Genomic DNA, 20,497 nt, shown 5'->3' with positions numbered 1-20,497 from the left:
ACCCTACACTGTTTTATATAACAATAGTAATATTAATATTCATCTGGGAAAGTACACTGATACTTAGGTATTGTGTCATTTGGCTGCAGAGTGTACTTTGATGTCGGGTTAAACTTCAATAATATTACCATTGCTTCAACAGCAAAATGTTTCTTTCTGCTCACCAGTAGCTAAAGAAATCTTTTTTTATTGACTTTACTGATAACTTGCTATTTTCAAATTCTTTACCATAGTATGTTATTACAACACTTCTGACAAGTGTGTACAAGATAACATATTAAGGGCAATAACCCATGAGCTGTAAAGTCTGACAGTCGTGAAATGTGATCCATGGACGTCTTAGTGGCCTGGCATGGCCTAGCGCGTTAAGGCGTGCGCTTCGTAATCTGAGGGTCGCGGGTTCGCGCCCGAGTCGCGCCAAACATGCTCGCCCTCCCAGCCGTGGGGGCGTTATAATGTGACGGTCAATCCCACTTTTCGTTGGTAAAAAGAGTAGCCCAAGAGTTGGCTGTGGGTGGTGATGACTAGCTGCCTTCCCTCTAGTCTTACACTGCTAAATTAGGGACGGCTAGCACAGATAGCCCTCGAGTAGCTTTGTGCGAAATTCCAAAACAAACAAACGTCTTAGCAGGTAAAGTGTCATATCGCCGATGTTTTATAAGTTCTAAATTGTGATTACTTAACTAATAACACAGTATATGGCAATGACTCGAGTTTTTCTAAGTTAACCTGTCATTTACTCAATAATTAATTTTGGGCACACCATAATAACCCAAATCAAGAAATGTAAATGGAAGAGAAATGATTGGAATAACTCCAGTAAGTGAATAAGACTAGAGGGAAGGCAGCTAGTCATCACCATCCACCGCCAACTCTTGGGTTACTCTTTTACTAACGAATAGTGGGATTTACCGTAACATTATAACGCCCTCACGGCTGAAAGGGCGAGCATGGTTGGTGCGACCGGGATTCGAACCCGCGACTCTCGGATTACGAATCGAACGCCTTAACACGCTTGGCCATGCCGAGCCAGGAAGGAGTGAATCGATAGTGTAATTCAGTAAACTCAACTATACTCTGACCCAGGTTTCTCGTCTTGCTCTGGAACGGTAATATTTAACAGTAAGTGTGGAAGATAAAAGTAAAGTAAAATAAGCACATCATAATTCACTTTATTAGGATACTACTTTTATCGTAATACAATAAAAAATTAAATGTAAAAAATATTTAATTGTTAAGAAGTTTAAGATCGACAAATACACTTTGAAACTTGGATGAAAAACCACCTTGAACGAATCTATTAAGTATGCAAAAACAAAAGCCTTCCAAAAGTTTTATCCAAAACATGATCACGAAGCTTACAGTAAAATTATTTACAAATTACGAGCTCTCCCCTTTTTTACTTTGCGTATAAAAAAATGTTAACATAATTGAAACTATTAAAATATTTGCTTAAGTAATCTCCACTGAGGAAAATAAGTTCTATGAATCAAGTTGCTCAGTTTAAGAGTGAATATCCGTTCTACCACCTACTAAAATGGGTGTAAAATTAATAAGTCCTCTCTTTTATATTTCGACTAATCTCAATTGCAAATTTTCTAATGTTTATAGACATAATTCAAGTTTTGTTTTTTTTATTGCGTATTATACTTGAAGATGCTGAGCCGGTTTGAAACTAATTATTTTCTAATTAAAGTTCCAGTTGTTGCTGTTTCTTATATTATATTGTGTCGGAGCTACCTCACTCGAATGTTTTTAAACGCCTTTGGCATTCTCAGGTGAGCTGATTGCCTTGCAAACAATGGGCAGATTCTCTGAATAACGGAGGGATCACACAGGATTTGATAACTACACTGAGTTTTGAGCTATGTGAAAGATGAATAGACTGGATTCTTTTAATGAAAAGCGAAAAACAATATTTATTGTAAACCAAGCGAAAAGCACGTGTTTATTTAGCCATTTTAAACAGTCGCATGCACTGAACCTGTGAATACATCGTTAACTTTCTGTCTCAGGATCAATTTGTCAAAGTAAATACGATAAAAACCAGTTAGAATACAGACGGAATATAGGTTCCAATTCTGTAAGAGTCCACTTACAACACTTATCAGCTGTAACATACAAGTTACCCAGTCGACAAGCAATTGTTGACCCTTACAACAAGGATGTGCAATGTTACAACAACACCTTCTTCAGAGGTTATTTGCTATAGAGAACAAGGATAGAAAGGCAGCTAGAATAAAACAATTTCAACATTTTTCTGGACCAATTGTTTGACAAATCTGAAAAAACAGTTTTTAAACGAAAAATTATTTCAATTTCTGTGAGTGAAGATGGTGGAAAAGGTGACATCATTACAAAATATAAATAAATACAGTTGAAACGAAAAACTGTTTCAGTTTACGTACGAATAAAGATGGTGTAAAATATGACATCGCTGTATATCGCACAGTTGAATGACAGCTGTTATACACCCAGTTTCTATGCACTTACTAGTCATTTTAGATATTTGTTACTGAATCTTTCTCAGGACATTAGGTATTTTTAGCGGAGAAGTCAAAATAATTTCATTAACACCAAATCGTTAAAAAAAACTTCACGTTTACACACAATCTGTGTGTCTTTGTCAGTAACTACTATCTAGTGTGTCAGTTAAAAAGTTTATCAGTGTTATTTATTCAGAATACAATATGCAGACTTTCGAAACCATTTTTTTACAACCAGGTATAGGTTGTTTTTATAAATCAAACGAGATATTTTAACCACAACAAGACTAGGGATGGGATAATACTCCTGCAGTATTATTAGTACGTTTAAGTTCATGAACAGGAGAGATATTCGCTACATTATACCGGACAGTGGGAAGGGTAGTATATAACCTACCTTTTAGTCAGTCGTCTGTGTTAGTACTTCACAAAAACATTTGCCCTTAGTTTGTCACATATGTGTATTTATGTAATTAGTTAATAATTTAAGTATTTTGTTGAACAAGTATTGTAAGTTTAAAAGTCAAACTCGTTACGCATTATTCTCCACCCACATTTAACAGTAATTTTAGGAAGATGAACCAATGAATTTATTACCATTGAATCAGATTTATATCTAAAGTTTTCTAATCCGTGATGTCGAGAAAATTATGTACAAAACGGCTGGTATGGATAGAGAAAGCTCTATGTTAAGGAGCGAACAACGTTTCGACCTTCTTCGGCCATCGTCAGGTTTGTGAACCAACCTTTTTGTAAATAGTTTTTTAAGTTTTTCCAATACTTATAAATTATGTGACAGAGTGGGAAAAAACCCAACAGATTTAACAGTACGAGTTAGGTGCATTTATAAATATAAATTTAACTGAAACAAACATCGATATTAAAACAGATATGTAGTAGTAAATTTCTCACAATGTAGGCATGAGTTTGTAGGTGAACAAGCCAAACTGTTATAAACAAGAATCAATAAATAAAAGATGGTAGGTAGTCGTATTTTGATGTATGATTTTTAATAATTTTTATTTTATTTTCGTATAGGTACAACCTGCAGTTCGAATTGTTGTGCCATAAAATATCTCAGATGTATGCTTATATATTAATATCTTTTTAGGTTTATACTTATTCATGTCTTATAAAAAAACAACAAAAAAAAACAGCTAATAGTAAATACGTTAAACAAGAACAAAACAATAGAACTCCTTTTATGAAATGCACGAGATGGTGTGGTAGCGAAAGGAGGGCTTGATGATGTTTTCAGGTGCATTATAAATAGTTTGAAATTACCATCTTTTTTGTAAAATTGTGCTAAATATATTCTGAATCGAGTTTATAGTATTTACATTCAGTGAGCCTTTTTCATGTAATATATAATTAGATTTGCTGAAAACTTTTGAATTATTTCGAGTTCATCTTTCAGTGGAATATTGTTTTATTTCTCGTATTTGTTAATAGTGTTAATTCAATCTTAATATAAAATTTCACTTAGTTTCACTCGCAAATAATAAGGAACTGTTTCTTGTTTTCATTATTGTTCCCCTTGGTGTGGATTCCTGTACGTGGTGAGGGGACCTCCCAGGGAATGTTCTGTTCTATCTGGTGACCTTCTCTGGGATCTAAACATCCACCCACGTGTTTGCCGTGCGTGGCGACCCGTGAAGGGGAGGAGAGGATCCTGGTGGTTGAGGGTGGGTGGGTGGGGTCAGTGGGTACCGAAATTTTTTCTTTTTCCTATGGATCCTCTAAAAAATTTAAATAAAATTGTAAAAAAACAGTCAATGGGTAAGCGACCACGTCTTGAATACTCAGAACAGCAATCTTCAACATCAGTAACACACGTACCTCATTTTCTTATATTACATTCTCTTTCGGAAAAACCTTAGGGCAAATGTCTCCTTTTTTATTCAAAAGGGACTAGAGGGACTTGCTGGCTCTCCAAAATCAGTAAAGAAACTTCGATCTGGTGACATATTGGTTGAAACATTCACATCCCAACACAGTGAACTCCTCTTGAATTCAAAGGCAATTGGGGATATACCTATTGAGGTTACACCCCATGCTACCTTGAATTCTTCACGAGGAGTTATTGTTGAAAGGGATTTGAAGAACGTTCCTGAGTCAGAGATTCTTGCTGGTCTCTCCACTCAAGGAGTTTCTGCAGTGAGGCGCATCTCCACTAGCAAAGATGGAATTACACTGCCAACAAATACCCTCGTTTTAACATTTACTTCACCACGTGCACCTGCCACCATCAGGGCAGGTTATCTCATTTTGCAGGGTTCGGCCATACATACCAAACCCTCTTCGATGTTTCCAATGTCAGAGATTCGGCCACTCAAAGACATCCTGTCGTGGTTCCCTGACATGTGCTCGTTGTGGAGGCAAGGACCACGATGCCTATGACTGTGACATGAACCCACATTGCGTAAACTGCAATGGTTCTCACCCCTCTTACTTTCATTCTTGCCCAAAATGGTTGTAGGAAAAAGAGGTGCAGCGTTTGAAAACGACACATAACATTAGTTATCCTGAGGCTCGGAAATTGCTGTCCACAACTCCATCTCGGACATATGCTGCTGCACTTCATTCCACAACTACAGTGGGAGTGCAGACAGATCTCTCTGTGCCTCCAAGAGAATCGTTTTCAAAACAAATGAAAAGCCTTTTGACCTCCGTGGTTAAAAAGGTTGATGAATCGACTTCCACACCTATCTCTGTTCCTCCCATACCTTCCAACAAACCTCAAGATCCACGTCCTTCAGTTTCAAATACAGGCATTTCTTCTGATACATCTTTTTCTCCCACCACAAGAGACAAAACAATTATTCGTTCGCGTCCTCAGTCACTGGATTCCCCTTCCAATAACAAAAACCTGCCCACCCGACACAGAGCAGGATCCATGGAGGTTGATAGACCTCCTCCAACTAAAGACAGTCAAGAAAAAAGACGTGGTCGTAAACCGAAGGGTTCTCCAGCCACTTCACCTACCCGTTCTTAAAAATGACCACTTTGATACAATGGAACTGTCGAGGTTTACGTTCTAATCTGGATGATATCAAAACGCTGATTGCTTCCTACCATCCTGTTTGTCTTTCTTTACAAGAAACATTTCTCAAAACTGGTGATACTGTCTCCATTCGGCAGTTTTATCTGTACAGAAATGACAGGTTGTGTGATGATCGAGTACATGGAGGGGTGGCACTGTTGGTTGATCAACACGTGCCCACCCTGTCTTTGTCACTCAACACACCCTTGGAGGCTGTAGCCATCCGTGTTTCCTTGGGTCATACCATCACTGTTTGTTCTCTGTACCTGTCCCCTGGAAAAACATATGATCAATCAGATCTTGATGCTCTCGTTGAACAATTGCCATCTCCATTTCTAATCCTAGGGGATTTTAATGGATATCATCCCCTCTGGGGAAGTGCTATTATTGATGGGAGGGGCCGATCTGTAGAGCGGATGCTCTCTGATCACAATCTTTCTCTTTTCAATACTGGTTCTTCCACTTACTTTCATGCACCTAGTCAGTCCTTTACCGCTATTGATCTCTCAGTTTGCTCCCCTTCATTATTCTCCCATTTTTCATGGAGGGTTGACAGTAATCCACTAGGCAGTGATCATTTTCCGATCCTTTTGAGAGAGACTGGCCGTGGTCGATGCTACCCTACCCGCGTGCCCCGGTGGAAGCTGGATCAGGCAGACTGGTCCACTTTCACTGCTCTCGCAGAACTTGATCCTGCCATCGTAAATCAGCCATCAATAGACGACTGTGTAGCAGCGGTAACTGACTGTATTACACATGCAGCTGCTCAGTGTATTCCTAAAACCTCGACATGTTTTCCACGATATCCTCGTCCGTGGTGGAATCCTGCTTGCCACTTAGCACGGAAGGCTCAAAAGCGGGCCTGGGATACTTTTCGTAGATATCCCACACTTTCAAACCGGGTTGCTTTCCAACGAGCCCGTGCACATGCTAGGTGGGTAAGACGTCACAGCCAGAAGGAATCTTGGATTAAGTTCACAACCAGTATATCTTCTACCACCAGTTCCAAGATCATATGGGACAGGATTTGAAAGGTTAATGGACACTACAATTATATCCCCCCTCTCGATCTTACTCTCTGATGGTCAGGAGGTGACTGATGTTCGGAACATCGCTAACACTCTAGGTGAAAGCTTTTGCCGGGTATCTAGCACTTCTGCTTGTTCCTCCACCTTCCTGGCCATCAAGACTCGGGCAGAGCGATCACCTCTTTCCTTTCGAACTGACTGTTTCTTTGACTATAATTGTCCCTTTACCCTGGTGGAACTAAAAATGGCCCTTCATCGGTCTGCCAGTACGTCTGTTGGACCTGATGATATTCATTATGACATGCTGCACCATCTATCTCCTGCTTCTCTTGATGTCCTTCTGATTGTTTTCAACCGGATCTGGCAGGAGAATCTTTTTTCCTGATGCCTGGCGCCAGGCTATTATTTTACCTTTCTCTAAGCCAGGGAAAGATCCCAAGATTCCTTCAAACTACCGTCCAATTGCTTTGACGAGTTGTCTCTGTAAGACATTAGAAAGGATGGTTAATGCTCGTCTTGTTTGTTTCCTTGAATCAAACAACCTCCTCTCGCCCACCCAGTGTGGGTTCCGTCAACAGCACTCCACCACAGACCACCTAATTCGTCTTGAAACATCTATCAGAGAAGCCTTTCTCAACCGCCAACATCTTGTATCAATATTCTTTGACATAGAGAAGGCTTACGACACAACATGGAGGTATGGCGTTTTGCGAGACCTCCATACATATGGGTTACGTGGCCATCTACCCATGTTTATTAAAAAATTTTTAATGGACAGGAGATTCTAAGTTTGTGTGGGTTCGACACTTTCCCGTTCTTTTGTACAGGAACTTGGAGTCCCTCAAGGCTGTGTATTGAGTGTTACACTCTTCAGTATAAAGATAAATGCCATCACTGAACAACTCCCTATCACTGTTGCGAATGGGCTGTATGTCGACGACTTTCACATCTCATGTCAGTCGTCAAACATGATATATTGAGCGGCAACTACAAACCGCCCTCAATTGTGTACGGAAGTGGACTATGGCGAACGGCTTTAATTTCTCTCTCTCCAAAACTGTATGCGTGCACTTTTGCCGTCGACGGGGTATTCACCCTGATCCTGAACTTCATATCGGTGAAGTTTTGCTGCCAGTGGTCCCGGAGACCAAGTTCTTGGGGCTTATCTTTGATCGTAAACTGACCTTTATACCACACTTACAGCAGCTTCGGGTCAAATGCACAAGAGCACTGAACATCCTCCGTATTCTCTCTTCTACCAGTTGGGGGGCAGATCGCTGTTCAATGTTAAAGGTATATCGTGCTCTTATTAGATCGAAACTCGATTATGGATCAATGGTCTATGGCTCTGCCAGACCCTCGGCCTTAAAGATGCTGGACCCCGTTCATCACCAAGGACTTCGACTCTGCACTGGGGCTTTCCGTACCTCTCCAGTTCAAAGTATATACATTGAATCTCATGAACCTTCTCTACACCTTCGCCGTTTGCAACTATCTTTACAATATACTTCGAAACTTCATTCCTTACCAAAGTATCCCACCTGGAAATGTGTTTTCCTTCCTCGGTGGGCAGTACTTTTTCAGAACAGACGATCTGTCATTGCTCCGTTTGGCCTTCGCATCCGGGAGCAATTGGATGAATTGGGTCTGTCCTTGGATAACATTGCAGATTCCACAGGTCGGCCCATCCCACCATGGCTTATTACAGCCCCAAATGTGACCTTTCTTTCAGTCACCTAAAAGGCAGATGCTCCAGATTGGAAGTACCGTCTTTTATTCAATGAATATCTTTCAAACAATCATTCAGTTCCTATTTATACAGATGGTTCCAAATCAGGTAATTCAGTGGGCTCTGCTATGGTTTGCCGTGGGTCAGTGGTTGCGCGCAGAATCCCTTCTACAGCTTCTGTGTTCACTGCTGAACTGTATGCCATATCTCTTGCCCTGGATCATATTGCAGCTGAGCAGTACTCCAACTGCATTATTTATACTGATTCGCTTAGTTCTATACTTGCCTTGGAATCGCTACACGTTAGCTCACATCCTATTCTCGCTGATATTCGAAACCGACTGGCCCATTTCTCATTAGCAGCTACTTCAATCCAGTTTTTCTGGATACCAGGCCATGTTGGTATTCGCGGGAACGAGCTTGCAGACATGGCAGCTAAATATGTCTGCTTCAGCACCATCACTCCTATGCCTATTCCGTACTTGGACTATGGTGTTGTCTTCAAGGCTCGGCTCCGTGCCAGCTGGCAGTCCACTTGGAATGAGCAACGTGACAACAATCTTTTTTCAAATCAAACCCAAAATTGGACTTTGGCTATCTAGCTTCCGTAAAGTTCGGAAGGAGGAAGTTCTCACTAGGCTACGCATTGGTCACAGTTTTTTAACTCATCATTTTCTTTTATCTGGAACTGATGCACCAATGTGTAGTTTGTGTAACACTCAAATCACTATCAGCCACGTTTTACTTTCTTGCCAACGTTACAATTCTCAACGACGGCAATATTTTAAACATATTTTTCCCAGGGTCAATCTGTAACATTGGACAGAGTTATTGGTGATGGTGACTCTGTCCACCTTGATAATGTTTTTAATTTTTTAATGGCCATTAACCTTTTTAATCTCATTTAAGTGTTGCATATTTATTCATTACACCTTTTTAATTGTGGTTCCTTTTTTACAGTTTTAATCTCTCTCCTTCAATTTGACATTGGACAATGGCCAGAACATTAAATAACTCGACACCAGGACTGGAAAGGCCAACTTCAGGTGACTAACGCTCCTGTTTGAACTATCCGTTTGAACTACTCGTTAGTCATCCTGGCGAGTTGTTATTATACTTTTGCTGCATATCATTTCACACTTTTACTACTTAACTTTTTAGTACTGGCCATATTGACTCATAACCCGGAACCAGGACTGGAAAGACCAACTTCAGGTGACTGACGGTGGTTTTTATACTTACCTGTTAGTCTTCCTGGTGGGTTACGATCATTACCATTCTGCTACAGGTAGTTCTTTACAACTTTGTTGACTGGATGTCAACATTGGTTTTTACGCCATTTTCTGTTTTAATTGCCGTTTTGCTTTTATCTTCAATTACTTTTACAAATTTTACTCCATTTACTTGACTTTTATCTTTTTACTGGACATTTGGCTACTCATTATTACGATTTTGCGGAGTGTCTTTTAAAACTTTTATTCTTTTACATTTTGATAATAGCTGCTATGACACATAACCCGGAACCAGGACTGGAAAGGCCAACTTCAGGTGACTGACGGTGGTTCTTGAACTTACCTGTTAATCTTCCTGGCGGGTTATGATCAATACCTTTTTGCTAGAGTAAATACCTTACAACTTCTTATACTCTGTTTTCCATCTTAACATTGTAGACTAGGTGTCAACATTGGTTTTATACTTTTTTGTTTTACCTTCATTTCCATTTATGTCTATTACTACATTTATTTATTATTTTTTTTTACATTTTTACCGAATGTCTGGCGCAGATAGCCTCGCTGCTTTGTGCCATAAAACACTAAATCAATCAATCAATCAATCATGATTGTTTGCAAGCTGCAGTTAATCACTAATGGGTGACAATCTTCTTTCGCTCCATATTTATAGTAGAGGGTGGGACTGGTTAACTATCCTATATAGTGAAGTGGAAATTGAGATGGACCCGGACATTTTCCGTAACCAAATTTTTGTTCTAAGGACTTTTATATCATGCTAATATTATGTGAGAAAAATTCACACAGAGGAAATATTTTGGGAAATTCAAATTATATGCATGTAATGTCTTTGAAAATGGCAGTTATACAGGGTACTTCAAAAAGTGTTAACATCTATAAGTCTTTTGACTTTAATGAAAAAAAAAAAACTGATAATACACTGTAACATAAACACGAATGTATGTCAGTAGCTTTAAAAAGTCAGTTTCCACTTGTTCACCATCATTGTCAACACATGCCTGGAACCTTTTCCACGTGATTTCCAGAGTCCAAAGGCACATTTCTTGTGGTGTTGTTACAATCATATTTTCAATTTTCTGTCAGAGGCCTCGTACATCATGTGGCTTTGTAACATAAACACGTTTCTTCACCATATCTCAGAGCCAGAAATCACAAGGCGTAAGATTTGGAGAACGTGCTGGTCATTTCACAGGTCCTCCTCTGCCGGGCCTGGCATGGCCAAGCGTGTTAAGGCGTGCGACTCGTAATCTGAGGGTCGCGGGTTCGCATTCCCGTCGCGCCAAACATGCTCGCCATTTCAGCCGTGGGGACGTTATTAAGTTACGATCAATTCCATTATTCGTTGGTAAAAGAGTAGGCCAAGAGTTGGCGGTGGGTTGTGATGACTAGCTGCCTTCCCTCTAGTCTTACACTGCTAAATTAGGGACGGCTAGCTCAGATAGCCCTCGAGTAGCTTTGTGCGAAATTCAAAACCAACAAACAAACAAACAAACCTCCTCTGCCAGTCCATCTTTGCTCAAATTTTTGTGAAGATGAGCACGAACATTCGAAGCAAAGTAGAGTGAAGAACCATCCAACTGCAAATATCAGGGAAACTGGATTTGTAGTGACAGATTGTCAATCTGGTTGCCGTTTCAATCAATTGCAAGGGAAAAAACAAATTCTCAGAAGTGTTAACGTCTTTTTGAAGCACCCTGTATAATTACGTTTTGGAATACACGGACATGAGAATTACCTTTTTAAATAACAGAATTTTCTTTCGTGGAGGACAAAACGTGTAAGAAGATAGAGTAGTGAATTACGAATTCAAAACAAGATAAACTTTTATGTGTAAACCCTTGTCTGTTTGACAAAGAACATCATAATTCAATACAATTTAGAAAACTATGGGACTCACACTGCATTATAATATAACAAAAAACGTTTTTCAATGGTGGACAAAACTCGCATTATATTTTAGTTTTGGAGTTGAGGAATTATATTTGTCAATTTTTCAGCAGTATTGTATTGATCCTTTTATGTTTCTGGCTAGCACGTGAGCCTTGTTGCACTTGTAATACGTGCGGTATTTTTCAGAAATCATCTCCATACTTCTATGGTGTCTCAAGCAGCATAGATAATCCCTTCAGATCTAATATTCTATCACCTTAACTAAATTTACTATCATGAACTACACAAAGACATATTGATATCTTTTCTAATGAAAAGAAATAAAATTAAAGCCAGTAACTGAGAGTAAAGGTTGTAATAGCAGAAGCACTGTTAGTGTTACAAACAACAGCCGAGCATTATCATTAGTCTCGACCATGTCTTTTCATAAATTTAGTTGCTGTCGTTGTATTAAACTCATTGAATGTTTGTGTATTCATGCGAGCTTATTTAACTTAAAGCATAATATTAAATTAATATAGTTATCCCTAAATGCAATCACTGAGACTTAAAATAGAGCTTTTGTCCATATAAAATGTTTGTCACAATTGCCGTAAAATCCCAAGGTCTATAAGCCTATTATATATATTAATTGTGCAACCAATTTCTTCAGATGGTTTGAATTTCGCGTAAAGCTACACAAGGACTATCTGCGCTACCCGTCACCAACTTAGCAGTGTCAGACTATAGGGAATGGAGCTAGTCATCACCACCAACTGCCAACTTTTGGGCTACTTTTTACGAACGAATAGTGGGATTGACCATCACACTATAACGCTCCCACGACTGAAAGGGCGAGTATGTTTGGTGTGACGGGGATTCAAACCCGCGACCCTCTGATTACGAGTCGAACGCTTTAACCCACCTGGCCATGCCGGGTCTCTTAAGATGGTTGTTATAAATAAATCCCAGCACAAAACCTTTGGTTAAGGCACTCGTAATCTGAGGGTCATGGGTTCAAATCCCCGTCGCACCAAACATGCCCGCCCTTTCGGAGTGTAGTTACCGAAAAGAAATTGAACAAAAACTGAAACCATACCTTAGTCTTCAAAAATATATATAAAATAGAATAAATAGTATTTGACAAAAAACAAACAAACTGAACTGTAAAATTCAGAAAATAAATTTAACTAAAATTGAAACTAGACTGTGCTCTACAGAAAATCAAGAGAAACTAGACTGTAGTTTTCAGAAAACATGTCAAATAAAAAATTAAAATGGAAACATTATTATAATAGTATGCTTCATCTTTTCTGGGCCCGGCATGGCCAGGTGGTTAAGGCGCTCGACTTGTAACCTGAGAGTCATGCATTCGAATCCCCGTCGCACTAAATATGCTCGCCCTTTCCGGTATGGGGGCATTATAATGTGACTGTCATCAGTGATGACGAGAAACCCACTTGTTGAGAAATTTATATGCAAAAACGGCTCGTTTGGGCTGAGAAAACACTTTTACATAGAAGAGCGAACAACGTTTCGACCTTCTTCGGTCATCGTCAGGTTCACAAAGAAAGAGGTAACTGTCCGGAAGCCGACCACATGTCTGAAAGGGGTTGTGTAACTGTGTGTCGAAATGTAGAGGGCGGTATTAGATGTTTGAATATATAATTCTATTTATTTTATTTTATTAATATAGGTATAAAGGCGTTCCTTTATATTGGTTTATTTTGGGTTTAAGTTGTTGTATAAGTAAGGCTTCTTTAATTTTGCGTTTGTTTATGTTTGTTTCTTTATTTAGTATTTGAGTGTTTTCTATGGTTATGTTGTGTTTATTTGACTTGCAGTGTTCGAAAACGTGTGAAGGTGACTTTTTTATGTTCTTTGAATCTGGTTTCCATTTTTCTACTTGTTTCTCCAATATAGAAGTCGTGGCAGTTATCACATTGTATTTTATAAATAATGTTGGTGTGGTGTTTGTCAGTGTAGTTTTTACATAGTATAGACCTCAGTTTTGTGCCGGGTTTTTGAATAAATTTGGTATTAATTGGAATGTCATATTTTGTTACTAATTTTTGCCAAATGTTGGTTATTTGTTATTTGTTGGTGGTTTTCATTGGCCCACGTACGTTCTGTTTGTTTTTTATTATATCCTGTACAAATGTAAATTTGTTATGGGCTCAGAGGCGTATTCAAGGGATGACCCAGTAGCCAGGCCTACCTGAAAATCTAGACATACTGATCATATATTTTTTCAACTTTTTCATATAATAAACTCGCCTTTTTATAATTTCATAAAAAAACTTAAATACTTATATATTTTATTTGTTTTAATGACAATTATATAAAAAATTAGATCAATTTCATCTTTTTAATTTTTTCGGCCTTCCTTAACCTTTTCTGCCCCCTGAATGGAAAACGTAGCTACGCTATTGTGCTTGTAGCATGTATTAAGAAATGTTTTATGATGATGATTTACTGAATAAAGTGTGGCATACTGAATTTTTTATGAATATAATTTCCCAATACAAATGTGAAGAGAAAAATCATTTTGACATTAACAATGTGATGTTAATTTTTAACATCGTGTTTTTCCCTCTTTTTATTAGCGGCATGAAATCAAAACAGAGAGATGTGGAATTATTACAGTTTTTGTCATGGTAAGACGTTTAATATTTTGTTGAAGCATAGCAGTATGTGAACTTGACCATGATCACCTTTTTATTTAAAGTGGATTAAAATAGATAGAACTAAAAGTATGTAACACTGTCATGGAATTACCCGTGTTTCATAATGTTCTATATTAAACATAATAGGGTCACTCCATGTCAAATCATCTAGATTTTGGAAAATTTTCCAGGTGACCCCCTCAGAATGCCTTGAAAATATTCACATGTGCTCAACTACCCATATAATGAAAATTTGACAAAGATTAGATCAATATCTCTAGTTTCTGATTTACAGCCCTATAGAATTTAATTACTTTTTTTATTTTTGGCAAATCCATTTTTGGGCAACTTTGGCTCCTTAAAGCTGCAAGAGTAATGGTGGTAGAAAGCTGAAATTTGCTACACTGACTGAATTACTCTCACAGGATTAAAAAATGGTCTCAAACCAAGTTTATCTCTCTAAGGATTTTCATAGTGAGGCTGTAAAATCACCTGAAACCCCCAAATCATAAAAAACATTTATTTAATAAGCCATAGCTCTAAGACTTAATGATACAAAGCTGAATGTTTTTTTCAAATTTCCTATAACATATCAGTTGATACATCAGCAATTGTTGTAATTAACATCTGTTAGATCTCCTGTAAAAAAATTTAGCTGCATGCAACTTTTTATGATTTAGCTAAAAATAGCCCTACTTCAGGCCACAGTTTGACCATGTCACCAATTATTCAGCCTTTTCAGATTTTCACCATACATTCTTTCATCTTTGAATATGATCTACAAAAAAAATCAAGATGGTGTTCAACCTGCGTTTTGAGTTATAATTTTTTAAAGTATCCTGTGACCATACATTGTTTACTTGAAAAAAAACAACTTCACTTCAGGTGTGTTACTGTGTGCAAATATATCCATACAATTTTGAAAAAAAATTATGAATCCCATTGAAATATTCTAATCAGCCTTTACCATATATTATTACATCTCTGAACATGATCTCAAGATGTGTTGTTAGCATGTATGTTCTGTCAGATTGTCTGAAACACAACACAGTAGCTGTTGATGCTTTCATTGCAACAGTACTAAGCCATGTTAAACAGAAATATTCAAACACCGAAAGGATCATTTATTTCAGTGATGGTGCAGTTTCAAAATTCAAGAATTTTAAAAATCTTGTAAATCTTTGCTACCATTTTAAAGATTATCAGTTGTCTGCTGAATGGCATGTTTTTGCCACCAGTCATGGGAAAAGTCCATGCGATGGAGTTGGGGGTACGGTGAAGAGGCTGGTGGCTCGTGCAAGGCTTGAATTGCCTATAAATAATCAAATTGTGTCTCTGAGATGTACCATTGGGCAAAGGACCACATTTAGGGCATTCAGTTCTTTCTTGTCAATCAGGAATCAGTCCTGCAGAATTGTGTAAAGTTTGATCTACTTGAGCATTTTGAAAATTGCAAAACTGTGGCAGGTATTAGGTCACATCACAGCTTTATTCCACACTCTACCAACAAATTGTATGTGAGAAGGCTATCAGATGATGATGTGTACACAGTTCTAACTGTTGGTAGTAGCAATGAAAGTGATGCTGCAGCAGCTCAAATAGGGTCTAATGATAGCAATGACAATTATCAGCCAGGGAAATATGTGGCATGCATATATGATCGTGAATGGTATGTGGGAAACATAAAAGATAGATCAGATGAACGTTGCAATGTGTTGGTGTCATTTATGAAGAAATCAAGAAACGAACTGTTCTCATGGCCTGCAAGGTCACGTAAAGATGAAAGCTAGATTCCTTTCCAACATATTCTTTGTCTGATAAGTGTGCCTACCGTTCAAGGCAGTAGTGCTCGCTACTATGTTCTAAGTCAAAGTGATCTCAACATAATCAAACTCTAATTTCAGAAATTTATTCAAGCTGTCTGAACAAAGCAATGTTTATTTGATGTTGTTAAGGCTAATTTATCACCAAAGCAGTTTGTGAAACATTTCATTGTCATGATTATTGCAGTTTGGTGTGACTAATCTTTCTCAGTTATCCTGTGTTATAGCACTGTGCTTTTTGTGTCTGATTTATCTTTGTATTTATTATATTATGAATCTTAAACTCAGCCATATCTGCATAACTGTAATGCAGATACAATATACAGTGGAGCGCCATTAAGCCGCGGACCAGTAAACCGCGAAATCGCTTAAGCCGCTGTAGCAAGTCTTGTCCCAAAATTTTTGAAGTATTAAATCTACTATCTAGCTTTTTAAAGTTTCTCACACTCTCCTTGTCTTTATAACTTCAAGGGTATATTTAAAAAGGATTTGCTTTAATTTGGGAAATAAATAAAATGTATTACAATAGAAATCGACCATTAATCTACCTTATCCGCTCTCTATGTCAGCTTTATGGAGGCCGCCATTGTTACCGAATCACACCTCTCCATACATTAAAGTTAATCCGCGGTATATCCGTGAAAAAAGTGATAAAAAATTAAAGTATTATTTTTAATTCGATAATCCGATATTTTTATGGAATTGTATAAATATTGGCCACAAATCCAATAGAAATCACTTCAGTTTCTGAATTAATAGTGAGCGTATCATATTGACATGGCGGCCCGCATGTAACACGAAGACGAAATTTTACAGGGAAAAGCGAACCATCGCAATGCATTGGTGCATATATTAAACCGGCACTTGTCAATTATATCTGAATAGTCTATACATTAATATTATAATAATCACACAATGGCCCGGATGAGGCTCCTCGGCGGAGCTGTTGGCGACTTCGGCTTTTCAGTCACAAAGGTTTAAGCCGCGGTTAAGCAGGTTGACCCCAAATACCGCGGCTTAACGGCGCTCCACTGTATTTGCATTGCCATGTGATCTAACTAGTTATGCCAATACACTTGTTCAGAAATGAATTAATTCTTTCTTGTTTCTTTCAACTTCATTATGTAACATTGTGAAAGGCTGGTTAGAATATTTCAGTGGGATTCATAAACTTCTGACAGGTATTTTTCAAGTTTGTATGGATATATTTGCACACAGTAACACACCTGAATTGAAGTGTTTTTTGTCAAGTAAACAATGTATGGTCAGAGGATACTTTAAAAAATTATAACTCAAAAAGTAGGTTGAACACCATCTTGAGTTTTTTTGTAGATTATATTCAGAGATGTAAGAATATATGGTAAAAATCTGAAAAGGCTGAATAACTGGTGACATGGTCAAACTGTGGCCTGAAGTAGGGCTATTTTTAGCTAAATCATAGAAAGTTGCATGCAGCTAAATTTTTTACAGGAGATCTAACAGATGCTTAATTACAACAATTGCTGATTTATCAACTGATATGTCATAGAAAATTTGAAAAAAAATAATGCTTTGTATCATATTAAGTCTTTGAGCTATGGCTTATTAAATAAACCAATGTTTTTTTACGAATTTGGGTTTTCAGGTAATTTTACAACCTCACTATGCAAATCCTAAGAGAGATAAACTTGGTTTGAGACCATTTTTTAATTCTGTGAGATTAATTTGGTCAGTGTAGCAAATTCCAGCCTTCTACTACCATTACTCTTGCAGTTTTAAGCAGCCAAAGTTGCCCAAAAATGAATTTGCCAAAAATAAAAAAAAAGTAATTAAATCTTACAGGGCTGTAAATCAGAAACTATTAGAGATATTGATCTAATCTTTGGCAGTTTTTCATTATATGGGTAGATGAGCACATGTGAATATTTTCAAGGCATTCTGTGGGGGTCACTTGTATCCCCCTGGACGATTTGGCATGGAATGACCCAATGAAGACTAATTAAAGGTGACACTTTTGACAAAAGTGATATTACTATTATTGGAATAATGTTAAAATATCCTATAAAACTAATGAGTATATTAAAAGGGTATAAAGATGGTTTGGTGCATTGTATTAAGACAGTTTTGAATGCACAATTCAGCAAGTGACATAACTCCAGCTGATATCATTTCTCAGTGGAACATAGTTTATCAGAACTACATTTGGACATTATTTACAATTGTAGGTAATGCTGTGCCACCAAAAAATTGATTGTCTTTTGAAAAGGTATGCTACACACCTTTCTGAAGCTAACTACTTGCACACTCAGATAATAGAAATGTGTTTAGATTGGGATTTAGAATTTCTGAGATGGAATATCCCTTGTACTTGATGGTGTTTGGAAAAAAAAGGAATATGGTACCAGGATTATACATAAAGAAGACTTCAATAAGCTGTAACCCATTCATAGTTAAGAAAGTTTTGTCTTGTAACATGTAACTAACATAGGTGCAAACAACAGAAGAAAATGTTATCTTGGTGTCCCCAGGCAAGTGTAGGCAACATATCAAGAAGAAAGTACATCTGGAGAAGCAACACAAGTTGTTTTCATAACATATGATATTGTTCTGTTGTTGCTCGCACCTCAAGCAGTTCAAAGGTTAAATGGGTGTTCATGAAATTCCATACAAAGACTTATTGGTAGTCAACAGGTGCAACTTCTACAAGATACTATGTAGTTGGACTGTTGCAAGTGGTGCTAGGAAGCTATTGTCTTTACATAGTAGATGGGTTATGAACAATGTGCAGGGGAGTAGTGGTGGGTTTGATGTGACAGTCTTTTGCAAGTTAAACTGTTACAGGGCTATTATCAAGGTACACGATCATCTGATACAACATGATTGTATATGGAGATGTACTGTAAGTAATGTAATGTAGTGAGGCTTCAAAATTGTATTCTTTGTACTCTAAATCTCTAAACTAAATTGTCTGTTTTTTGTATAATGATTCCACACATTATTTAAAGAATACTTAATTTGAAAATAAAAATGTTAAAATGTATTTAAAAATACCTGTTTCTCATATTTATATTTTTCAACAATCATTGTTGGAAATAAATTCAGTCTGTACTTCAATCTGTGATCAGAATGTTTTTTTAAAATTAATTTCACACAAGATTTATAATTCTAAATATTGGTTATTTATATCACATATTTTGTAATTGGAAATAAATGCTCACACAAGTAAAATATATTGTTAGGTCAAAATTAGGGATTTGTTAAGAATTTTGAGTCAAGTTTGGGAGTTATGATGAAATATTTATTCAAATATTAACTAACAGATTTTACATAAGAAATCCAACTTTGCAGTATCAGAAAAGTTTTGATACATGTGATATTAGCATTCTTTAAATTTTCTAGATTCTATTTTATATTAAGATGTAGGGAATAGTTTTGAAATGTTGCGAGTATAAGAAGCTGCTTACATTTTTACTGCTAGGGCTCTACTAAAGGGATGACAGACAACACTCCAGTATTTCTAACTGTACATGACATGGGCTGTAATCGTAAGTACTTTTTCTGTAACTGTATTAAAATATTTTTTTCTACATATCTTAACTTTCTCGAACCTTCACGTTTGTATACTTTGTGTACTTTTAAGGTTCCATGATTCCTTGTAAAGTTCTTTTGAGGTGTATTTTTTGTTCATTATATATTGAACCTCAAATTCTTTAGTTAATCAACTTGATAATACTTATAAAATATATTAGCTCATATTAGCTAAAACCTGGAAATAAAAAAATAAGTGGTTAAAACCTTTGTGAACCCAAGAAAAATGTTAATATTTTTGCCAAATATCTGTAGCAAAGTTTATGTATTAGTTAGCATCACAACTAGCTCAACGGATAAGTGCATTTTTAAAGTATCGGCTCTCATTCACCCAGTTTCAGAGATAAGGAGTATGACTCAGTTTGCATTTATATACAACTTACATGTGTTCCCCTAGTGAGCCAGCAGTAAATTAATTGACTTACAATGCTAAATTCCATGGTTTGATTCCCCCACAGTAGACACAGTAATGTCCAATGAGGTTTTACTCTGAAACAAACAATCAAGCAAAACTTATTCAGAGAATGTTTGTTTGTTTGTAGTTTTTTGTACGTAATGTATTGGTTTCATTCTGTAGGATAAATAATTTTACTTTGATTTTCATTTGTAGGTCTTCACGACCTTTGTTCTTGTATGATGCTGAACTAAAACATTGTATGAACTGTTACCCTCCATCCTGATATGATTAGTGAACGTAGCTGATGATAAAATTTATATATTTAATATTTTGCTTTGTGTGTTGTAAGTTACAATACAATTTAATGTCAGGTCACATACTGCACATTCACTTTTCTAAACCTTCTTAAGAATCACCCACCCCCACCCTAGCTTGCAAATTAAATTTCAAATTGTGTGGATTAAGCATAGTCAATACATTTTTCTAACCTTACTGTACTACCTAAATTCTTTTTAAAACATTTCATATAAGTTTGTCAGTAATAAGATTTATAATATATTCCAGCAAAAGTCTTTAGAAACAAACATTAAATGGACCTGAAATAACTTCAGAATTTAGCATTTGTTTGTCTGTCATGTG

The 20,497-nt window shown here is 37.0% G+C and overlaps 1 protein-coding gene across 3 annotated transcripts in view; it reads left to right on the top strand.

Annotated features, from left to right (window-relative positions):
- The window catches only part of LOC143229048 (uncharacterized protein ZK1073.1-like), a 91,713-nt gene that overhangs the window by 40,184 nt on the left and 31,032 nt on the right, over positions 1-20,497 (top strand). For 2 of the 3 annotated variants that reach the window (XM_076460754.1, XM_076460752.1), the window contains exons 2-3: positions 14,012-14,062; positions 19,352-19,418. In XM_076460754.1, coding sequence (XP_076316869.1) covers positions 14,012-14,062; positions 19,352-19,418 — 118 coding nt within the window. The remainder of the gene's footprint in view (positions 1-14,011; positions 14,063-19,351; positions 19,419-20,497) is intronic. The other variant, XM_076460755.1, reaches the window with a different exon arrangement.

The sequence above is a fragment of the Tachypleus tridentatus genome, chromosome 10 (assembly GCF_004210375.1).
Source record: "Tachypleus tridentatus isolate NWPU-2018 chromosome 10, ASM421037v1, whole genome shotgun sequence".
NCBI classification, from domain to species: domain Eukaryota; kingdom Metazoa; phylum Arthropoda; class Merostomata; order Xiphosura; family Limulidae; genus Tachypleus; species Tachypleus tridentatus.
The sequence above is the reverse complement of the archived record's forward strand: the minus strand, read 5'-3'. Positions and strand labels throughout refer to the sequence as shown.